Genomic DNA, 24,362 nt, shown 5'->3' on the forward strand with positions numbered 1-24,362 from the left:
AGAACTATCTCAAATAATAGTGGAAAGAAGAGGATATATTTGCTTACTCCTGTTCATACTGGTAAATCTTTTGTGGTATTATGTTATAAACAATCCTCAGTTTTTTATTTGAAATATATGCTTTTGATCATATTTTTAAAGGGTCCTTCTATATTTTTGTTTTTTTAAAGGTTTCTAATAGAAATGTGTGGTATTCTGTTATAAATTACTTATACATTTCTTGAATCATATACTTTTGTTTACTTTGTTTATGATATTATAATAACTTTCATTGTTATCCCAACATCCCAGGTATGAATCTAACTTGATCATAGCAAATCATTTATTTATTTTTGTGCTCTCCTTATAAGGATTTATTGTAAAATTTTCCATTAACATTCATTTGTGACATTGGTTTGTATTTCTTTTTCTACATACAGTCTTATCTCAGTTTGAGTATCAGAATCATATTTGTATCACAAAAGGAGCTTCCAAGAAATGTATTTTCTTGTGTGTCTGGTTTTTTCATTAAAAAGATATTTTGTACTATTGGTATTTTTTTAAAGTTCTGCCTTCAAAATTTTGTGTTTCAAATCTTTCATTCATTTTTTCAGATGTCTTGCTTTTTTCAGAGAATATCTGCCCTTCTCCCCCAAAAAATTCTCTCATCCTTCACTCAAACCAGGATTTCTGCTTGAAAAATTTTAATTGTGTCCTAATTTCTTTACTGTTTTCTCTTAAGTCTTTGTTAATCTGTGTTATTCTGAGGGTTCTTAAAGTTGGATTTTTTTGTTATGTCTGAGAAGCTTACAGAATTTGTTACGATACCATCAGCTTTCTCATATTTCTTAGATTGAACTACGTATGCTTTGAGATTGTTCATTTCTTCAAATACTTGCCAATTTATTCTTGCTAGCTTTTTGTGGTCTTGCTAACATTTTCTAATTTTTCTTGTTTGCTGAAAATTTGTTTTATATTTAAATTTATTCCTTTCTGAAGACTCACTGCAGTTGTGTCAGCCCAACATATTGTTAAATGTATATTAACCATTTTGGAAATCATTTATTTATTACAATTAAATAAAAATGTCAAACGATGAAAATAATAAAAATAACTCTTTTTATGCCTGCTAGACTGCTACCCATAAAAGTAGAGATCCTTTTAAATCAAATTCTACATATTATCCAGAATCTAGTTCATGGTTCTACATATAAGAAACACCAGTAAATCTCAACTGAATTAAATGGATTTGTCTATCACTTCCCACTGGGTTTTATTAGTAAGATAATAGAAATATTTATGATTTATGTGGGTTTATTTTATATCTTGCCTACAAATTTGCAGGATATAAAGTTGTTAATTGTTTTAATTAATTTTAATATGATTATTTGTGGTTTTATAAATAATCATATTATTTGCAAAAAGCAAAAATTACATTGCTAACTGATAACTGAATTGAGTTGAATTAATTGTGCTCCAATGTCACTAAATTCAAAGTTTTCACTTCAAATAAAAAAAAAACTGTGTTTACTTGAGATCATTCCTGATTCTTAGAATTCCTTTTTCTGGCAGTAATCTACTTCACTCATGAAAATACATGAGTTGTTTGTTATTTTTCTTGTACTATCTAATAAAATCCTGGAAATTGCATCTTCTGAGATTTCTGTATTTATTTTCCAGCCATTGGCTTTATGGTGCTTCACTGGCTCTGATAATAAAGTTCAGGATAGCAACAACCTGCTTGGAAAAGGTCAGCCTGAATGGCAATCATCCAGGAAGTTTTGCTTCCATTGAGGGAATACCACAGGTGGCCCCAGTGGCTCTGGTTTCTTTTTAACTTATCCTCTTTCACTGTTATCTAAGTCTCTCTCTCTCTTCAGGTAACTCCAGCAATGAATTTTCCTGCCAGCTTCATCTTGCCCTGAACTGACCCTCTGTATTCTTATCCCAGTCCCCTACTTCACCAAATATCCTTTCTTCTTCTAGCTAAGTTATTTTCTGGGTGCAAGTTAAGATGGCAGATCTAGGAAAATTATAGGAAAGAGTTTGACTGTGATCTCAATGAAAAAGGACCCTTTAGTTGTCAGATAAAAACTGCTTCTTTGAGTACTATATAATTCTTTTAAAGCAGAGAGGGAAAAAACTACAATAAGGCATTTTCCACTCTACCATGAATTCAGTGTCTAGACTCAGAGACATCCCAGTTCCTTCTATCATAGATGCCTAATGACTACATGAGCATACTGCTACCAAATCATCTTCTAAGTGTCATATGCTTCAAAAATAGGAATCTGGCTTCTTGGGAAAATATGAGAACAGTTCTTCCTCCTTCCATATTTTTATCCTTTGATGTATCTCTGATCCCGTTGTTATGGATACTCTCTCAAGGGATGGAGATCACAACTCTTCTAAGCTTTTCCTTTCCATGTAGCACTTGTCTATCAAACCATCAAACCAAAATACAGGATAAAATAGAATTAAATCATAGATCTGGTACACAATGTAAGAATAAGTTTACTCAAAAGAAGAAAGAGCTAAACTCAATATTAACTCCCTTGTTTAGTGTTATTCAGACATTTTCTCACAGAATTATTCCAAATAGTTACAAGTCTTATGTATTGTTGCCTTTTTTAAAATAAATAAATAAATAAATAAGTATGCTCTCTGCTCAAATTTCAAATTCTTTTGCAGATTTTCTAAATATTATTGTTCATATGTATGTAGTAGTAGGAAAACAAACTATTCCAATGACCCCCCAAAAAAAGTGTATTACCCAATGAGCATTTTTATCTTTCAGTCTTCCCTCCTCATATCTAATCAATTACCAAACACTATTTTTTCTACTTCCACAGAATCTCACCTTACATTCACACATTGGCTCTCATTCACACTTTTGTTCAGGATCTCATCATCTCATACCTAAACTTTTGAAATAGCTTCCTAATTAGTTTTCCTACTCCAATATTTCTCTTTCCAGTTCATCTTTGACATAGTTTCCCTGCTTTCTTTTTCTCTCTTCTCCAATTTATCAACCAGAAAGCTGCCAAATTGACTTTTCTGAAGCACAACATTTTCTGCTCAAGAAATTTCCCCTTATTCTCTTTTGTCTTAGGGTAAAATCCAAAACTTTCTCTGTTTGCCTTTCTGGCCCTTCCCAATCTCACTCCAGCCTATCTTTATAGACATTTTTCATTTTGGTGTTCATTGTTGTTTAGTCATTTTAGTCGTTTGTGACTCTTCACAACCCCTTTTGGAGCTTCTTTGTCAAAGTACTAGAATGGTTTGCCATTTCCTCCTTTGGCTCATTTTATAGATGAGGAAACTGAGGCAAATAGGATTAAGTGACTTGGCAGGGACACACAGGAAGTGTCTGAGCCTGGATTTGAATTTGGGTCTTCTTGACTCCAAGCCTGGTGATCTATCTACTAGGCTAGCTGCCTTATTTGTATTCTCTATTCCAGCCAACCTCATCTACATGTCTTCTATGTGACATCCCACCTATCTTCTACATGCTTTGTACAGGCTGCCCCTCATATCTGGAATGTTCTCCCTTCTAAAATAAACCTTTCCCAGCCTCTCCCTCATTACTTTGTAATTTAGTTATATATGTGGTTGTGATTGGGTTTTTTTTTAATGTACTTATCTTGCCTTCCTTATTGTCTTATGCCTGGTACACAGTAGGTGTTTAATAAATACTTGTCACATGGTAAGTGGATCTCTGTTTCAAGCATTTAAATATGTAAATTATCATCATAATTTTGACAGTGAATAATTTTATAGTGTGATAAGTGTTTCAGTGTCAACTTTAAATGGCATAAATAAAAGGTAATAATACTGGGTATTTCTCTAGAGCAATCACTTTTCTCTGCCCAAATAGCAGACTTGACAGCAGTTATAGCCATCTGTATTCATGCTAATTACTGTTTCAAATCAATGTATTTACAAAGGGAAATTGCTACAGAAAAGAAAAGCTCTGGGGTGGGCATATGGTGGTTAGGTCTCAGGTTTCTTTTCTTTCTGATGTTTTGATTTCCTTGTGTGTATCTTAGTTCATCCTCAGAGTCATATCATTGTCTCACCATGTGTGGTTAGTGGGTAGCTGAGGAGTTGGCTCTCAGAATTTTTTATTTTAATTGTTTTGGGAGGGAATGTGGAGAGGAACTGAGCATGGTCAGATGCCACTGTGGAAAATGAGTGCAAATAAAGGCAGTGAAGGCAAAATGCCAGTTGCTCAGAAAAAAAGTGAATTTGGAGCAGTAATTAACCAGCAATTCAAAAGGAATTATGGGATCACAAAGCAAATTACTGTGATTAGAGAAGTACTTGTTCTCCCACCAGTCTGTCACCACATTTTTACTCCGGATGGGTTTTTGCTTCTGAGAAAATAATTGATGTGAGTTAGTTATATGTCTCAGAAAGCACACACAAAGACCTTTGAGGGCATGTTTGCATGTGCATATGCAAGCCTCTGTACCTTTCAGAGTAGTTAATTTGTGACTCAAGCTTCTGAATCTGTGGGTCACTTTGTGGGTAGATTTGGTATTCTTTATATCTCCACATGGTAGCTCCTTTATAGAGGACAGCATTGTACTGATTGGGGAGAGGGGAGGAAGGAAGGGGAAGCCAGTTAAAATCTCTGAGCCTTACTTTGCTCATCTGGAAAACAAAGATAATGATGCTTATAACTCTTGCCTTTGTGCAATCACAGTGTAGATTTAGAACTGACAGGTTTCTTGGCAGTCATCCAATTTAATCTCCTCATTTTACAAGACAAAGAAACAGACCTAGAGAGGTTACATGACTTATTCAAGATCATATAGGCTTTTCCTGCTTGGGGAAAAAAGGCAGCATCCAAACTTAGAGTTATTTTAAGGGTCAAGTAAGACTGGGAACCTTAAAATACTATATAAGTGTCATTTGTTTAATATTAACCCTAAGGTGTAGTAAGAAGATATATAAGATCCAACTCTCAGAAGTTTATAGGATCACTGATTTAGGGATAAAAGGGAGGACCTTAGAAGTCATTGAACCCAACCTCTTCATAGTGCTCTCAGGGAGACTGAGATACAAGGAGAATAGGGTCATACAGCTAGTAAGTGTCTGAGGGAAAAAGAGCTCAAATCCATTTCTTCCTAATTCTGGGGCCAGTGCTTTATCCACAATCCTTTCTTGCCTATTAATTGGCTTCACTTAGAATCATTTTATATTGCTTGACTTTTTAGCTATCTTTTCCTTACGTCACTTTCCTCATTACCAAGAATTAAAAAATGGTGTTAGTGGTAGTAGTGATGTAGTTGGGGGGGGGGGCGGAGGAGAGGACATGGACAGGGTGATTAGGGCTTCCGTTGTAGCCATTTGATGAAAATTCAAGCAACACTATTGTTCTATTGGTCAGTTTTAATGAAGTCCTTTGAATTTGACACTTATCATTCTCAAAAAAAGTGTTAGTTCTAGCCACACCTTCCAAATGGTCATATTCTTTGTAACACAAGCATCACAAGTTCCCAACATCATACTTTCTCTTGTCCATGCTCATGACAGAGATGAGTCTTCAAGATAATTGAACTCTTGGAATTCTCATGCTATAGCAGTGGCCTTTGAAGGCTTTGTGATACTTAATATACTAGAAAATGAAGTGGTTGGAGATGTTACTCAAGAAAGCATCAGGTAATGCTTATTTTCACAGGTGCATTCAGTTCCATATTTCTCTGAATAACAAGAATTTTGAATATTCAGCCTACACTTTGCAGTTGTTTGGGCTTTTAAGTCACTGTACATCCCATAAATAAAAACAAGACATCTGACAGTGTACAAACTTCTGCTTTTGTTTTCATAAGCAACCATGCAGTGTTATGGAACTGAGATTTAAGGTTAAACTCTTTAGAATAGCTGTTCAAAGTGCTCCAATTTTGGTTTAAAAGCATCTTCAAAGTAATACATGAATAAAACAAGAGAGATTATAATGAATACTGTAATGCTTAAAAAATTTAAGTGAACTTTAAAAATACCTATGAATAGGAAAGAACTGGGGAAAATAATAAGCATGTATTAAGCACCTCTTATATTAGGAATTTTGCTAAATGCTTTTATAAATATTACCTTATTTTAGAGAGAAGCACAGTTCCACTTCACCTCAATTATCATGGGCAGAATTCATTCTATGCCAGATTTTATTTCCTTATATCTTCTTTGAAAAGAGGGAGGAAATGCAAATATTTATATTGAAAAGCCCATGTTCCTGGGATATTTATTGAATTTGGTTTATAGTTAAGTTACTTCTTCAAGCATTTTTTCCCCATCTCTGCCTAGCAAAATAATTAGATAAGTGATTTTAAATTGTTATAAGAAAGTAGTCACAAATCTTGTGATCATTTGAAATTATAAGAATTTAGGCTTTTCTTGTTCATAATTTAATAAAAGCATGCGATTTGGTGAAGGATGACTGGTTTCAGCGTCTTATTGACACCCAATAAAAAAGTTTTATTCCTAATGTGACATTTTCTAGCTATATGATCATGGCCAAGTCATTCAACATAGTTTTGCCTCATTTCCTTATCTATCTAGAACAAAGATAATGATAATATTTGAAATAGTATGTATAAAAAAACTTTAAAACTATATTAATGTCAATAATTATCATGAGTTTGTTAGGTGTCCCCTAGAGAGAAAAAAGTTTTCATGTTAAATATTGGTAATAAAAATGTTTAATGTCTTTACTTTTTGTTTTCTTTGCCTCTTGTTACTAAAATGTACTGATATCATTTTAAATAGTTGTCTCATGATATTAAATTTCCATATTTAATAAGTGAGAAGTACTTATTAGCAATGTAGTAGATAAATGTATGGAATCCAAATCAGAAAGATTTTTTCAAATTCTATCCCTGATACAGACTAGTTTTATAAATATGGACAAGTCATTTAACTCCTTTCCATTTTCTTAAGACTCTGAAATTACAAAGAAGCAGCAATCTGCCTCAGTGGAAGAACTTTCCATACCAAGACTTTTTAATGGATGAAGCTATAAGTTCAGACTGCATTTTTAAAATTAAGAGGCTTTAATTTTTTCAAATACTACAAAATATTCTCAAAATAATTAGCGATTCTTTATATCGTACCTTTCCAGAAAAAGAACCAAGAACTTTAAACTCTTGTTTTGCAAAACAGGTAGTAAATTGGGTGTAAAGTAAATGAAATACCCTTTCAAGGTATCTTTATGGGAACATTTAGTAAATGTATTACAAAGACATATAATATCTATAAATATAAATTTTTTTAATATCTATAAAAACTCATGAGGCTTCCAATGGGGCATAATTTTTAAGGAGTAGGCCATTTGGGCAATAGCATGTAATTTCTTGTTCATCTTTATCATTTTTAATTTATGTGACTTCACCGATTCATTGTAGCATGGAGCTATTCCGTGGTTCTCAAAGGTTATGACAAAGAATTACAAGTCCTGGCAGGTTCTGCCAAACTAGAAAGACTTCAGGATATTGGCGTAAAGATAGATTATATATCCTCCCAGGGTGACATAATGGGTAGAACACCAGGATTGGAGTCAGGAAAGTTCAAAAGTGACCTTAGACACTTAGTAGCTGTATTGCTTTGAGCAAATCACTTAGCCTCTGTGTGTCTCCATTCTTTCCATTGTAAAATAGAGTTAATAATAATAGCACTTATCTGGAAGAGTTGTAAGGATCAAAAATGAGATGATAATTGTAAAGTATTTAGCACAATGCCTGGCATGTAGTAAGTACTACATAAACATTAGCAATCCTTTTCAATAACTAATCTACAGACACATGGAGAACCTCATTGCTAGAAAACTGACTATTAGGTTTTTAAATTTTTTCAATTAAAAATAATTTGATTTTGTGATATTTAATATTTTAAAATAGATAAATGATAGGCTCTGGTTATGTGGCTTATGAGTAGCTAAATTTTGCCATGATGAGGTGGATTCCATCATATATTGAAGTTAAATAGCATCACCACAAAACAGAAATTATGTCTAATTACCTAGTAATCAGAATATATGTTTTCTAGTATATATTTCATGCTTATCTTCCCTTCTTATTAAATGTAATTCAACACAATAAGCATTTGTTAAATAAATTGTTAAATAAAAATTAAACTACTCTTTCTCCCAACTACTTGTTGGGGATGGAGATAATATGTATATGGATAAATAAATGTGAAATATGTAGCATAAAAAATAATTGGTGGGAGTAGGGTAGAAACATTAACAATTGGGCAGTGAAACAATTGGGCAATAATGAAAACAACAAAGTATTCATACTTTTTCTCAAGCATTGAGTACTTCCATTATAAGGTACAGTACAGAAGGCTTTCTTGCCTATCAGATTTAAAACTACATATTTAAAACAAGAATTTTCATTACAGAAAACTTGTAATTTTTTAATGCAAGGGGCAGACTGTAAAAGTGGTATTTTTATGCCAGAAACAAAAGCCCTGATTTGTCTTTCCTATTTTTTACTCCAGCTATCAGGGGAAGAGGTCTATGAAATGGATTGAACCTTCTGCTTATCTCTTTTGCAGATTCTGAAGTATTAGGAAAAAGTATAGGATAACAGTATATTGAGATCATATTGAGGTGAGGCAATTCTGAACAAAGATTGAAGAGGGAAAAGTCTGCTTAGAAAGGTTTCCATCCTAAAATATTGAGAAAGTCTAGGGATTTTAAAAGATTTTTCTGTCTTCACAATAACATTAGAGTAATATATTAAGAAAAAAAATTTTTTTCACTGTGACCTAGTTGGAGGAACACCAAGAATGCAAGAAAAATTCAACATTAGTTCAACAATTAGCAAAAATAATCATATAACAACAAAAAAAATAACAACATATTATTTCAATCAGAGCCCAAAAAAAAGATTTTTAAAGTGATACAGCACTTATTTAGGTTAAAAAACAAGAATGGAGAGGTTTTCACTTGGTCTCTCTCACTCTTTTTCTTGCACTCAATTCTCTCTCTCTCTCTCTTTCTTCCTCCCTCCCCTCTCTCTCTTTACGTGCGAGCGCACACACACGCACACTTATGTATGTATATCTATAGTAATAACTAGCATTGTTTTCAATGGAGAAATACTAGAAGTATACCTTATACAAACATGGGAAAGCAAAGATGCTACCTTCTTTTTACCATTATTTGACATAACTCTGAAATACTAACTAAAGAATGAAGAACATAAATTCCAAAGATATAAATATTGATAAAGAAGTGGTACAGATATTTTCCTTTGCAAGTAACGATATATCCATAAAATTCCAGGGAATCATCAGATTGAGATAATTGAGATAATTATCTTAAATAAGTGAGTAAAATACAAAATAAGCCACAAACTTTTCATTATTTCTTTTAATATTAACACAAATTTAAAATGTAAGAAATTCCATTGAAAAAATACAAAAAGCATAAATTGAAATTAGCTAATAATAATGCACATGAAATTTATACTGAGTGTACCAAAAATCTTAATGCAGTTCTAAGCTTCAGTAGCCATCAAAGACTACACTGATATTGTTGGAATACCTTATATGATACAATTATAAAATACTTATTGTAAAAATAAAATGCAATCAAATCATTAGAGATTCATTGTTCATCCAATACAATAAAATAAATTCCAATACAATAAAAATGGGAATGTTACATAAATTAATTTAGATTTCATTCTCTACCAGATTATTGAAGTGATACTGTATAGAGCCAGACAAAACAAATTTTCATGTATGAAATTATAAAGTTCATTTTTAAAAACAAAAATCCTGAAATCTCAAGAGAACTCATGAGAAAAAGTATGAATCAACAGAATATACACACCTCAGATTTTATTATAATCCATTATTTGATATTCATTATTATTGATACATATGAGATAAGTAAGAAAGAATAATCAATCCAAAACGTAGGCCAAAATTTGATGAACCTAAAGACATAAATTACTGAGGGAAAAGAGTCCCTTTTTACAAAACTTCTGGGGAAACTGGAAAACAGTTGGACAGAAATAAATCTTAGACCAGCGTTTTATACTATATGACAAATTCAAAGTGGATATGAAACTTGAGAAAATGTTAAATTTTTAGAAAAGTAATTAGATCTGTCTGATATTTTAGGATTGGAGGAGAATTACTAAGAGATAGGAGAACTCATGAAAAATTAAGTCATGAATATAATCAATGAAGATAAAATAAGACAAACTAGGAAATTTATATCTATACTATCACTGATTAAAGAATAGCATTATATGTGTGTATTGTGTGTATATAGAGTTGACACACATGTAAAAAGAGTGATTCCTCCAATAAATGTTAAAATTTGAACAAGCATTTCTAAAAAGAATTGCAAACCTTAAATGGCCATATGGAAATATGTCCCAAATTATGAATAGTAAGAGAAATGTATTTTTAGAAAAACAATAGTTTTACCTCACATCTTGAAAATTATCTTCCAAAATGGAAATGATCAAGATAAAGGATTTGGAAAAACAGGAATAGTAGTCTACTGTTGATGTAGCTACGAATTCACCCACTATTTCTGGATATAGATTTGGAATTATGGGGAAGAGATAATAAAATTGTCCTTTAACTCAGTGATCCTACTGGTGTATATATAAGGATGTTCTCTTTTCAGGCTGTTGCACCAGGGTCATAAAGGGCAATGAAAAGTGCATTGAGTCTTTGAGTAGCTGATTTGCAAAGTTAAGAAAGTAGGCTCTCATCTGCAGAAGACCAACAGAAGAATCGTATTGTTTTAAAAAAACAAAAAACAAACAAACAAAAAAAAAAAACACCTAGGGAAGCCTGGACTACACAACTATTTCATAAAGCAGTGTAAATTATCATGATTTCCAGAAATGAATATTTGGGAAAAATTCAGGTGATCACTATAAGTTAGAGTAAGGTCTTTCACTGAGAGGAAGAAAGAAGGAAATAGAAAAGAAAGGAGGAAAGGAGAGATAAAGCAAAAGGTGATGGAGACCACAGTTACCATAATTGAGCAAGCTCATGTAACTGAAACAGTAGCTCAATCTAACTAAAGCAGCCTAGAAAATGGAATCCAGAAAAACAGCACATACATCTGAGATGGCATTCACTCCATTTATCACCTGGTTCTACTATTTTTGGAACTTGTCTCACTTTCCCCCCCCCATACAAGGCAGATTTTAATTGGAGCATAGAGCCAAGAACTCCAGAACTTCCGTTTAAAGAACTCAACTCAAAACATCTCATTTCTCTTCTGGTTTCACTACTTTGGGACTTCTCTGTCTTTTTCCCCATACTTTTAGGTCAGGTGCCTTTTTCTTACCCTCTTTCAGCTTACCTTTTGTATATCTTCCTCCATTGGATTATAAACTCCTCCAGGTAAGGAACTGTCTTTTTATATTTGTATCCCCAATATATACCATGGGGCCTGGAATATAATAGATGCTTAATAAAAATTGATCAATTGATTGATCGTGAGGAGGTAGTTCAGCCCAGCTGTGAATTGACCTACCCTAATAAGTCTTGAGTAAGCCCAGAATCAAAGACCACATATTTAGCAAATACACATAGTAGTATGTTTTTGGTAGCAAGGAACTGTAAATCTTTGGTTACCTATTATTTTGGGAAGGTTTGAACATATTGTCATCTCTGGATAAAATGGAAGAAAACCAGGACAGAAATATGATGAAAACTATGGAAGGAAAGACTGTTAAAAGGGAGAGATAATCAATAGTGGCACATGCTGCAGAAAAGTCTAGGATACGGAGGACTGAAACAAGGGTAATTGATTTAGCATCATAGAGATCATTAGTGATCTGAAAGAGAAGTTTCTTTCAATGTATGGGAATGAAAGCAAGGTTTTAAGAGATTGAGAAGCTTGAGTGGGAGGTTAGATAGTGAAGACATTGAGCCTAAGTGACTTTTTCTAGGACATGGAATAAGCTGGTTAATCCTGGGGGAAGAAATAAAGGTTTACATTTGAAGATGTCTGAAAAAATAACAACAAATAGATCAATCATTTAGCAAGCATTTATTAAGTACCATTAGTTCCATGTACCTTCCTAGGTGATGGGATACAAAAATTGTTTTAAAAGGAAACAATACATGTCTTGAATGAATTTATATTCTATTGTGGGAGGCAATATGTACATATAAAATATATATACTGAATAAAAATTAATAATTACAAAACAGCTAGGGGACACTAATCCTAGCCCCAGTTATTAGGAAAGCTCAGGGAAGGTTTTATGTAGAAAGCAGTGCTTAAACCACATGTTGAAAGAAGGCAGGATTTCTAAGGGATGGAGGTAAAGAAGGAATGCATTCCTGGTTTTGGAGGACAAATAGTACAAAGGTCAAGAGATGGGAGTTGGAGAAGAGAGAAAGCTGTACTGTAGAGTATGGGAAAGGGAGTAATATGAGACAGTTCCTACCTTATTTAAATTCATATTATGCAAATTCAACTTTACATAAAGAATTTTTTTTGGGGGGGGAAATCTTCATTCCAAAAAATACCTGTGTTAAGTACTGTATAATATTGTATTCCCTTTCTCTGTTCCTGCCTCTTCATTAGTTATTCTGTGGCTTCTCACCATCCCTCATTACCTCCACCAAAAAATAAAATAAAACAAAATCCTCTAAGTGAAAACAGAATGGAGGCTTTGGCTTGAGACTTCAGGCACTAGAGTAGATCTTGCCCTGTTCTGCCCACTCACCAGCCTATCTATCCAGCTTGCATCTGTCCATTCACATATCCTTGACATGCCCTTGTCTTCCTCACTTCAAGCTCACCATTCTATTTGCTGCACCATCTAGTTGCCCTTCTGTACAGCATACCTTGGAGTTATGATGGATTTGGTTTTAGACTACTACAATAACATGAATAGCATAATAAAACTAGTCACACAGGTTTTTTTTCCCCAGTACATATAAAAGTTATATTCATACTAATTAATAATAATTAATAATAATAAATATAATTCATAATAAATATATAAATAATATATAATAAATATATAAATAAATATAAATAATAATTTATAATAAATTATTATAGATTGTGTGTAACAATATTATATTTTTAAAAATCTACTTTAATAAAAAAAAGGATTTTATTACTAAAAAATGATGCTGACCATTATCTGAGCCTTTAGTTAGTCATAATCTTTTTGATTATGAAGAGTCTTGCCTCAGGCTGCTGACTGATCAGGATGGTAATTGCTGAAGGTTGGGTTGGATGTGGTAATTTCTTAAAATGAAACAACAATGAAGTTTTCTGCATAGATTAGCTTTTTCTTTCACTTGAACAATCAGATTTATTTATAGGATTATTAATTAACATAACTTAAATATTGTGTCTCAGGGCATAGGGAGGCCTGAAGAGAAGGAGAGATGGGAGAATAGCCAGTCAATAGAACAGTCAGAACATACACACCATTTATCAATTAAGTTTGCTCCCTTACATAGGTGTGGCTCATGGTGCCTCAAAACAATTACAATGTTAATATCAAAGATCAATGATTACAATAACAAAATAATAATGAAAAAGTTTAAAATATTGCAAGAATGTCACAAAGAGACACAGTGTGATCATGTTGGGAAAATGATGTTGATAGATTTACTTGATGCAACCTTTACTTTGTAAAAATTCACTATCTGTGAAACAGTGAAGTGAAATACAATAAAATGAGGTATGCCTATGTAGTGAAAATGAAAAGACTGGGTTTTGAGACCTTTAAAAAACAAATAGAGGAGCAGATGATTTTATCCTAGAGCAAATAGTGAAATGAGGAGTGGTATGGTCAGATCAACATCATTTAGGCTCTAATGCTGAGGATAGCTTTCAATGGGGAGAGGCCTGAGATAGAAAAATCAATTAAGAAGCCATTGAAATCGTCTAGGCAAACTAATGGTGAGAGAATGAATGGAAAGCAGGGACCAGATGCAATTAAATAATAGAATTTGGTCACTGAATGGATAGATGATGTAGAGACCTTACAGAAATAGGAAAGTTTGGAAGAACTTTTGTTTTGGATTTATTGAGGTTGGCATATCTTTTTTATATTATCTAATAGGCAATGATATAGATGCTGACAGTGTTTCTAAACATTGTGTGTGGGGGTCAACATCTACTTGTACGAGATTTGGAGACTTCCTCCAAATCTACCTTTGTCAACACCTTTTTGTATTAACAGTTAAAATTCTTTCTTGGGATATCAAATTTCAATGGTACCTCTAAGGTCATCTAGTATGAGCATAAATGGATAAAAATCTCTACAAAATACCTGACAAATACTCATCTGGTTTTGTTTTTGGTTTTGTTTTGAAAGGCAATAATCAAAAAAAATTCATGAACTCCAGATAGCAGGAATTTCCAAGAATTTCATCTCTTAATTAAGAAGCTTTATTATTAAGTTTGCTTTTTTGTATCTTTCTTATTTTTGATTTCTGGGGTAGAAACAACCAGTTTAATCCCTTATCCATTTGATAGATAGTCTCTCAGATAGTTGAAGTTATCATGTCTCCCTTAAGTCATTTTCCCTCATATTAAACAAAACTCTATATTTTTAAAGGCATGTTTTCAAAGCACTTCACTATCCTCTTGTAGATGCTTTTAAACTTGTTAATATTCTTCCTAAAATCTAATTAATAGGGACTAATGACAATATTTTTTTCTAAATCTACATCTTTGTCTTGTCCATGATCCCCTGTGACTTGTACCAAAATTTTACTTATAATAATGGTAAAGTGTAATAAGCAGCAGGGTGTTAATTTATTGATTTTTCCACAATTTGTATTTTTCTAGTCATTTATAATATTTATTTTCTTTCCCTCCTTCATTTAGATCTTCTAAGAAATGAATTAAAAGTTTCAATTTATGTTATTAAGGTTTTTTTTCCCTTTTCAATTCTTTTTTTCAGTGGACAGTTTGCAGTTGTAAAAAAATGCCGTGAGAAAAGCACTGGTCTTCAATATGCTGCTAAATTCATTAAGAAACGGAGGACTAAATCTAGCCGACGAGGAGTGAGTCGAGAAGATATTGAGCGAGAGGTTAACATATTGAAAGAGATACAACATCCGAATGTGATCACCTTACATGATGTTTATGAGAACAAAACTGATGTCATACTCATTTTAGAACTGTAAGTCCTTTTTGTGTTGTGATTTCATTGGCATTGGGTGGGAAAAATCAAATGGTTACATTAGGAGAGTGAATGTGTGGCCTTGAGCTTCCTCCACAGCTGTTTAATGAAATGACATTTAGAGATGTTCTATTGTCCCATATCAGAAATTATATTTACTTTACACTTTAAAAACTGGGGTGTACACTGCCTGCCAGGAAACTGGGGTAGATTCACATTTCAACAAATTGTGCGTAGGTTTTATCATTTGTTTTCTCACCTGATTGGGAAGTTGGCAGTTCAGTCTTTTCCAGGGTACATCATGTTCATCTTTGTTTATCACAAATCCCTCTTTTTTTGTTTTTTTCCCTTTCCATATCTCCCCTTTGCTGTGTAAAAAAATTTAGCTCAACTAAGCAGATTTCCCTGCTTTTGGTCTCTTCAACATGGCTGAAGTAATCATAGGAGTACAATTTTTTGGTTAACAGAAAGGAACTGTAAACATCACTAATATCACTCAGACATTGTGATGGGACTTAAGACTTAAAATGTTTTGTTTATTTCCTCAAGCCCTACACACAATATAGGAAACGAGTTATGATGACACATGCACTTCTATAATTTATTTATTTGATTTAAACTGTCGCTTATTACTGAATCTCCTACATGACTGTTCCATTGCTCCCTTAAGCAATCTAGAGAATAGTGCTTAATAAATGTTTTCTATATGCCCCATATCCTCCAGTGATATTCAAGAGGCTTGAGGAAATAAACAAAAATAAGGATCTAAAAATAAATAAATCTGTGCAAGTCTTAAATGAGAGAGGATATCTGATGTCATATGGAAGCCAATTCAGTTTTTGATTAATAAGTAAAGTAAGTATTGACAGCAACAATAAAGGAGGCTGTGTATAATAGACTCTGGGTTGGAAGAAGGGAAACCTAGCAAGAAGCAATCAAATAAGATGTGCCAAATGAGATGCTGTGAGGAGATGTTTGTTCCAGATAAGGGACTTGAATGTAGGATTGAAATAAAGGGTATAACTTTCTTTTATCTGTCTGTCTCTCTTTTTGTTTTGTTACTGTTTTGTTGCTAGAACTTTTTAAAAATTTTTTTTTATTTTTAGATTATTCCTATGAGTTCTGTCACTCCTAAAGGGTCAGAACTAATGTCCCCTCTGGGGAAAGAGATGTGAGAAGAACATTCTGATAACTGTGGAATCCTTTTCCCTATTTATGTATGTATATCAAGAATATGATATTTATTGGATACTATGCTTGAGAGTCATCATGGCATAGTAGATAGAGAGCTGGCCTGAATGCCAAAAAAGACCTGCATTCAGGTTCTACCTCTGCCATATATTATGTCTGTGTGACCTGGCATAAGTGATTTGACTTCTCAGTTTTTAAGTAAGTTTTCTTCAGAAAGTGCAGTGAAAGGATAGATGGATGGATGCATATGATAAGCATTTCTATGTGCCAGCCACTGTGCTTTAGCTTTATAAATATTATCTCATTTGATCCAACGAGAAGGTCTCAACTTGCCTTGATAGAGAAGAGTGCCTAGTGCCAATGCAATCACAGGTCTGTTCCCCTATCCCTTTTAAAGGATATTGTAGGAAAGAATAAGATGTAAACAAAGATATTTTCATATCATGATGCATTTTTATCCACAATTACTTTATATTTGTATTTGTTTTTGTTTTGTCCTTAGTCCTAATATCCTTCCTTTTCTATAATATAGAAGAGTTAAAAGAAAGCCAGCTCAACTAACCAATACAATAATCATATATAGTGTTCAGCAATGATAGAGCACTGTGTGACAGTTCATTTAGCTTCTGTCTACTTCAGTTTTCTCACTGGTAAAATGAGAATAATATCATCTACCTCTCAATTTTATTATAAGGATCAAATACATTATCTGGCACAAAATAATAGAAGCTTGTTTCTTTCCTTCTATTCCTCAACCAAGGGAAAGGGAAGTATGTATTACCCTTTGTTCTCAAAGGTCAGTATTGATCTATACAATTAACTTGAGTTTGGGTACTTTGCATTGTTACTTTTATTGTGTACATTGTTCTTGTTTCTTTTTTGCGTCAGTTAATTTTAAGTTTTCCAGAGGTTCTAGGAATTCTTAATGTTGCTCATTGGTATTTTAAGAACTTTGTGTTAGCACAATATTCTATTACATCTATAGATTACAGTGTAGTCACCCATTCTCCAAAGAGCACCTGCTTTGTTTCCAGTATTTTTTCTGACATAAAAAAGAACTGTTATTAATATTTTTGGTGTACATTAAGCCTCTTTTTGTGTCTTAGAACTTCAGCCAAATATTTGCTTATTATTTACTGTTAATCTATGATACCTAAAAATATAATCATTCTGCTCCTTAAATTATCTAGTTTAAATTCATTGATTTTAGAAAGCATTGCTCAAGTTGGCATGTTAAACACATATTTTTTCTTATATATGTGATCTGCAGTCCTTATTCAAACCTAAGTGTGTATATATGATTCAATTTCAGTTATTTTAAATTGTTAAATCCAATGAAAGTTAAAAATATGGAGAGTTTACTTAAGACAGTGGGATGGATAGGAATTAGGACAAGATTATTTATAATTAGATTAAATCTATAATGCTTGATGGAGCTGAAGAAGTAAATCTCCTTGCAGATCAGCCTTTCCATTTTTCCTAGTCTTAATATCTGTATCTCTGTGCCCTGTTTATTTTCTCTTGAGAAACACTTAAAATCACTTAAAACTAATTGTTCTTATGTTTATATCACCTCAAAGATGTGGATATACTTTAAAGGACCCAGTGGTGGACAGATTAGGACAAATTTAGATTTCTATCCACTATTTGGTGTAGTTATTTGCTTCAAGTTCCCCTTCACTATTTGAATAACTGTGACATATAATATATATAATACAATAGTAGTAATAATAATAACTAGCATTTATGTAATAATTTAAGGTTTGCTAAGAGTTTTACTGTATTATCTTATTTGATCCTCACAATGTTAGGGCTCTTATTATTCCCATTTTACCAATAAAGAAACCGAGGCAGACATTAAACAACTTGTCCTGAATCATACAACTAGTAGGTGTCTTAGGTGGGATTTCAATTCAGGTCTTCCAGCAGTATGTATGTTCTCTCTCCCTCTCTCTCCTTCCTTCTTTCCCCTTCCCTCTCCTTTTCCCTCTCCTTCTCCCTCCTCTCCCCTCCTCTCTCTCTGTCTCTGTCTCTCTCTCTCTCTCTCTCTCTCTCTCTCTGTCTCTCTCTCTCTCTCTCTCTCTCTCTGTCTCTGTCTCTCTCTCTCTCTCTCTCACACACACATACACACACACACACACACAAACACACACACACACTCCTATGTAGCCTCAGAATTATATGGCTATCACTAATTTCTTCCATTTACACTAATGAAGTATTTTAACATTTATAATCAAGATCTCAGGACCACAACTCTGACATTGAATAGATTGGGTTCAATCTTAAAAAGTTCAGTAATCTTATTTGAAGTGAAGGAATAATTCTCCTTTCCCCATTCATGATTTCTTATGGAAACCTCATCCAGATCTCTACAGAAAAAGTAAAGAGCCCTTCATCCTTAATGAAAGAAGTCATTCTAACATAACTTCAAATGTGGGAAAACCTCTGCAAAAAGAAATCCAAAAAATATAAACATATTCTTACCCCATCCTATAAACACTCAAGTCAGCTTTTCTTTGCTCTGAATTCTCCAGTCACCATTATAACCCATATGTGTTAGAGTTGAAAGCATTCATGGCCTCTAGAGAGCTGATTCCTCTTTATCCAGTACATCTGCATAGTCCAGGAAATTCAACGTTTTGGGGAAGGACAAAGTCTGAATTTATTCTTTCTCATTCTGCTATTTCTTGCCAAATCTTAGCTGTATCTCCTGCAAAATCCAGAAGATCTTTTGACAATATACATGATGACTGATTTTATGCTACTGTAATGACAGAAGTATATGGGGGAAGAGGAGACTCATGAGGAATAAGAAAACCACTTGAAAGAGAAGAAATGACAGTTTATTGACGAGAACAAATTCTTTGTGTTTTGTAAATTTTTTTTCTGTATGTGATGGTATGTTAGCTTAAATGCTTTCATGGGAGCTTAGGGTCCTTTCCCTTTTGACTTAGCACAAACTAACTCTGATATTCCTAGGAAATTCCTCAATGGAAGGAAAAACCAGAGAGATATTTGTGTGAAAAGTCCATAAAATAGATCTCATTCCATATGAACTCAGAACTTCTATTCTGGTCCCATCATTTATACCTTCATGCCTTTACTGAGTTTGTGTTTACTTTTTACATGTTATTCCTCTTCGGTAAACCTCTAATCCTTTCCTTATCATGAAGATAAGGAGATCTAAAACCATCTCTACATTTGATACTTCACAAACTGACCCTTAGTGACCCCTTGTGAGAAGGATATTCTATATCTCTTTTGGCCTTTGTACAGAGACTATGGTGTCTGTGCTAGAGTTTTTTAAAAAAAAAATTCAACATTTACATGTTGAAATACATTTCAGTAATTGTTTTTTCAATTCCCCTAATTATAGGAAACTGTAAAGAATACCTTTTTATTTGTTTATTAGGAAATATCTTATTTTTCATATCTGAGATTTGGGGGAGGGGTTGTTTTTGTTTTAAACTTGACCAAAATTCTTGAAATGAAGCCATGACTTTGTACCTTCTGAACACATTGTTAACCTCACACACTATGTGTCAATATAGAAATCTTTCATTAAGTCTGTATGTTTAGGGGACTCAGTAAACTAGACCATAGCTTCTTTGCCTGGGTGGGATAAAGTTAGCACTTAGATTTCAAAAATGAAAAAATCAGGATTCAAATAGATTAGTGATTTGCTCAAATACATATAGTCAGTGGATTGTTTGTCAAATCCAGAATCTCTCCCTCCAAACATTCATTTTTGAGATTATATTACCTCGGGTTAGAGAAGAGGATTTATGTAGTAGAATAAAGGAAGAGAGTTAGGCATGCAGGATTATAGAATCATTTATCTAGAAGTAGCAAATTAAATTGAACAACAGATTAAGAGGTTTGAATATTATTTGGTGGGCAATATGAATACAAGTAGACAAATATTTTAAATACAGAATTGTGTGTAAAAGAGTATTCATTGAGGTAAATGCTAGCCAAGTGGATATTATTATGGTTTGATTATATTCATGATCGATGTGGTCCATTCAATGATTGTGTTACACAGGGGAGACTAACTGTAAGTTAACTAACAGTTTGTGTTTAACTAGACCCCTTTACTTTGGGTTTTTGATGAATTTACCTTAATTTGAATTCTCTGCTACAATGAATTAATGATAATTCTAATACAGATGGTTTACCTCTGGATGAAACTGTGTCTTACTAATTATATTTGATTCTAACTGGAAGAAATCTTAAGAGCCAATGCATAGTTTTGTAATCTTTTTTTCTGTTTCAGTTGAATATCCTTTTCTAATCTTATTTCTTATTATATAGAAAATAGAGCCTTAACTCTTTTGTATTGAAATGTTAGACGCCCCCTGACTTCTCTGGTAAAATTATGAACTTTTTCTCAGAATCATGTTTTTAAAGTAAGATGTATAAAATGTATTACAAAGAAAACTAATTGTATTGAAACATAGCTTCCAAGATATTTTTATTCTATTTTTAACAATATTTTATTTCCCCTAATTCAAAGCATGCAAAAACAATTTTTAACATTTGTTGTTTTGGGCTTTTTTAAAAGTTTTGAATCCCAACTTCTATCCCAGCCAAGATGGTAAACAATCTGATATAGGTTATACAGGTACAGTCATGTAAAACATTTCCATATTAGTCATTCAAAAAAAATTTATATTATTTAAATTATTTTTATTTAATAATTATTAAATATTGTTACTATTTCCAAAGTAAAATGGAAAAACCATGGGAGAAATTAAAAAACAAACAAATAAATAAGAACTGAACATAACGTGTTGATTTACATTCATTCTGCTTAGTTCTTTTTCTGGATGCAGGTGGCATTTCCTCTCCAAAGTCTATTGGGATTGCTTTGGATCACTGAACTACTAAGAACCAAGCCTTTCATAGTTGATCATCGCACATTCTTGCTGTTATTATGTGCAAAGTATTCCTGGTTTTGCTTGTTTTGCTCAGCATCAGTTCATGTAAATCTTTCCAGGCCTTTCTGTAATCAGCTTGTTCATCATTTTTTTAAGAATAGTAATATTCCATTACCTTCATATACCATAATTTGTTCAGCTATTCCCCAATTGATGGGCATCCATTCTTTTTCCAATTCTTTGTTACTACAAAAAGAGTTGCTACAAACATTTTTGCACATGTGGGTCCTTTTTCCTCCTTTATAATTTCCTTGGGATACAGACCCATCAAAAAAAAATTTTCAATGAGTTCATGGACCCCAGGTTAAGAACCTCTTATGTGCAATCAGCCTTGAAGTTCTTGAAGATTATTTTAGTTTAAGCTCTGGCAAATTATATAAAATTAGAAAAAGTGCAACTTCTCTTCTTCCTGTCACCACAGATATTGTGTGTGTGTGTGTATGTGTGTATGTGTGTGTGTGTATGTGTGTGTTTGTGTGAGACCAAACATATTTTTTGGCTTTCCTAATATGTGTGCCTTTCTTCTAAGCAATTCACACTGCTTATGAACTGAAGTGAAGAACACTTATAATCTGCTTCATTGGAAGTTATACCCATATAGCTGAAATCACATTCTAAAAGTTTTGAAAAAAAAATTAAGTAGACAGTTTCATGTAGTAGACCCGACAGTTATGAAATCTGGGTCATAATCCCAGATATTTTGCTAATTAATTAGCATTATGACTAGGCAAATTATCTAATCTCTTAGAGCCTCAGTTTCCTCATTTAAAAAATCAAGGAATTAGATTAGATAAACTCTATGGACCTTTTCAGTGCTATAATTTAATTATTAATTGTTCAAACTTCTTTTTCCTGTCCCTTGTGTGTTGTTGAACGAGTCCCTTGTGTACTATTGAATGGGAGGGCTGAGGGCTGAGGGGGACACTGAGAATGTTTCACCAGGTTTCTGTTGTGAAATCTTAACATTTGGATATCTGCCTGGGTGTTTGTTGCTGCCTATACAGATAAAGTTGTAGACAGAATCTGATCCTGACTACTGTGCCAATTGTGGACATAAAACCACCACTACTACCATCCCCCCAAAAAAGCCTATTCTGTGAACTCCTTTGAGCTGCTGTTTGTCTTTTGATTCCATATTATGTAGCTTCATTAGAAAGTAAATATCTCTTAGACTAAGAGATCCAACCATAATATTAATGCTGGAAATTCTATGAACTACTTTAAAAATAAATTTTTAAAAAGCAATCCATAATTGATACATGGATTGATACTATTAGGTACTTTGCCAGGTACTTTGCAAGGCTTATGGATACAATGAGAAAACTTAGACAAGAAAACTTAGTCATCAAGAAGCTTAAAATGTACCAAGGAAGATTTTATGTGTTTATACACATATGCACATTATATATGTATTACATATGCATATATTCATGTATAAGTATATGCTATATATATTCATACATGCATATATACATTATAAGTGTATATATAGTATATCCATAAAATAAATACAATGTAATTTGGTGAATCATACTTAATAACTAATTACATTTCATTAAACTCTATACATAGGTTATTTTATTCTGTGATTGCAACTAAGAAATTCAGGGGGGGAAATCTTCATGTAGGCTATTCCATTTCAGCTAAGTTTTGGAAGAAATTGAATCTTCTAAAAGGTAGAAGTGTGAAGAGACTGTGTAACCGGGGACAGAAGCCTCTGTGTAAAGCAACATGGAAACAGGATGGGTTTCTGTATAAATAGAATAGCAAAAGGTCCAGTTTACCCAGACTGTAGAGTATGTTAAGGATAGGTAGGGCATAGAAGGAATAATTAAAATAAACCTGGAAAGAGAGTTTGGAACCAATTTATAATGGATTTTAAATGCCATAATGAATTTTGCATATAATCCTAAAGATAATATGTACCTGGGGCAGCCTAGCACAGAATAGAGCACTGAAGTCAGGAGGACCTGAGTTCAAATCTGGTCTCAGACATTTAACTCTTCCTAGCTGTGTGACCCTGGGCAAGTCACTTAATCCCAGTTGCCTCAGGAAAAAAAAAAAAGATAATATTTAGCTTTTAGAGTTTATTGACTAGGGGAAATAACATGGTCAAACCCTTCTGCTTTTAGAATATCACTTTATCAGCTTCATGAAGATGTTGTTGGAGACAGGAAGTTTTTTAGTCAGGGAGATCAAATTAGGAGGCTATGATGGTAGTGTTTATAATAGTATAAAGAATGGGTTGGATATTAAGGTTGTTATATAAGTAGAATCAGTAGTTTGGTAATTGATTGGCTATGCTTAGTGCAATAGCCCATAACACAAAAGTCAGAGATATCCTGAGGCTAGGGTTAAAGAATTTTTTAGCTACTCATTTAACCTCTCTCCCTAATTTCCTCTTCTGCAAATAGTATTTGACCTCCATTTATAGTTGCTGCTAAGTTATGTTTGTGAAGTGGAAATTATATATATTACCAAGGAACTTGAATAAATTGACTCATTCTTATGAAGTCTGATGAGAATTCTCAACTGACTTCTAAATTACTTAAGTTTTCTTGTTTTTGTTTTTTACATAAGCAGCCGAGTGACCCAAGGGGGAGAGAACAAGCATGTATTACATATGTATTTACTTTACCAGTATTGTCTCATTTGATCACTTCAATAACACTGAGAAGTAGGTGCTATTATTATTCCCATTTTATAGTCAAGTAAACTGAGACAGAGGATAAGTGGCCTGCCCAGGGTTATACAATTAATGAAGCTGGATTAGATTTTCCTGAAGTGCAAATGAGATTATTTATAAAGTATTTTGCAAACCTCTATGATTTGGGGATAAATTAATGATGTCTATCACTTGATATAATTACCTCAGGTAGCCATGGAGTTATATTTATGTGTGTAATACTAAATCATTTAATATCAGATTTATTGTTAAGTTCTGGCTCCACCTTATAAAATACTAAGTCTGTATGTCTTTCAAACAATAAAAATATTCATATTCTTTTAACCCACTACCTGATAGCTACTTTAAGCTAATAACTACTGCACTATTGGCAAACTAAGAACTCCCAGCTGCTTTATAAAGTAAATAAACATA

The 24,362-nt window shown here is 32.9% G+C and overlaps 1 protein-coding gene across 4 annotated transcripts in view; it reads left to right on the forward strand.

The window, feature by feature from the left end:
- The window catches only part of DAPK1 (death associated protein kinase 1), a 220,060-nt gene that overhangs the window by 91,008 nt on the left and 104,690 nt on the right, over positions 1–24,362 (forward strand). For all 4 annotated transcript variants that reach the window (XM_074281666.1, XM_074281665.1, XM_074281667.1 and 1 more), the window contains exon 3: positions 14,907–15,128. In XM_074281666.1, coding sequence (XP_074137767.1) covers positions 14,907–15,128 — 222 coding nt within the window. The remainder of the gene's footprint in view (positions 1–14,906; positions 15,129–24,362) is intronic.

The sequence above is a fragment of the Sminthopsis crassicaudata genome, chromosome 1 (assembly GCF_048593235.1).
Source record: "Sminthopsis crassicaudata isolate SCR6 chromosome 1, ASM4859323v1, whole genome shotgun sequence".
NCBI classification, from domain to species: domain Eukaryota; kingdom Metazoa; phylum Chordata; class Mammalia; order Dasyuromorphia; family Dasyuridae; genus Sminthopsis; species Sminthopsis crassicaudata.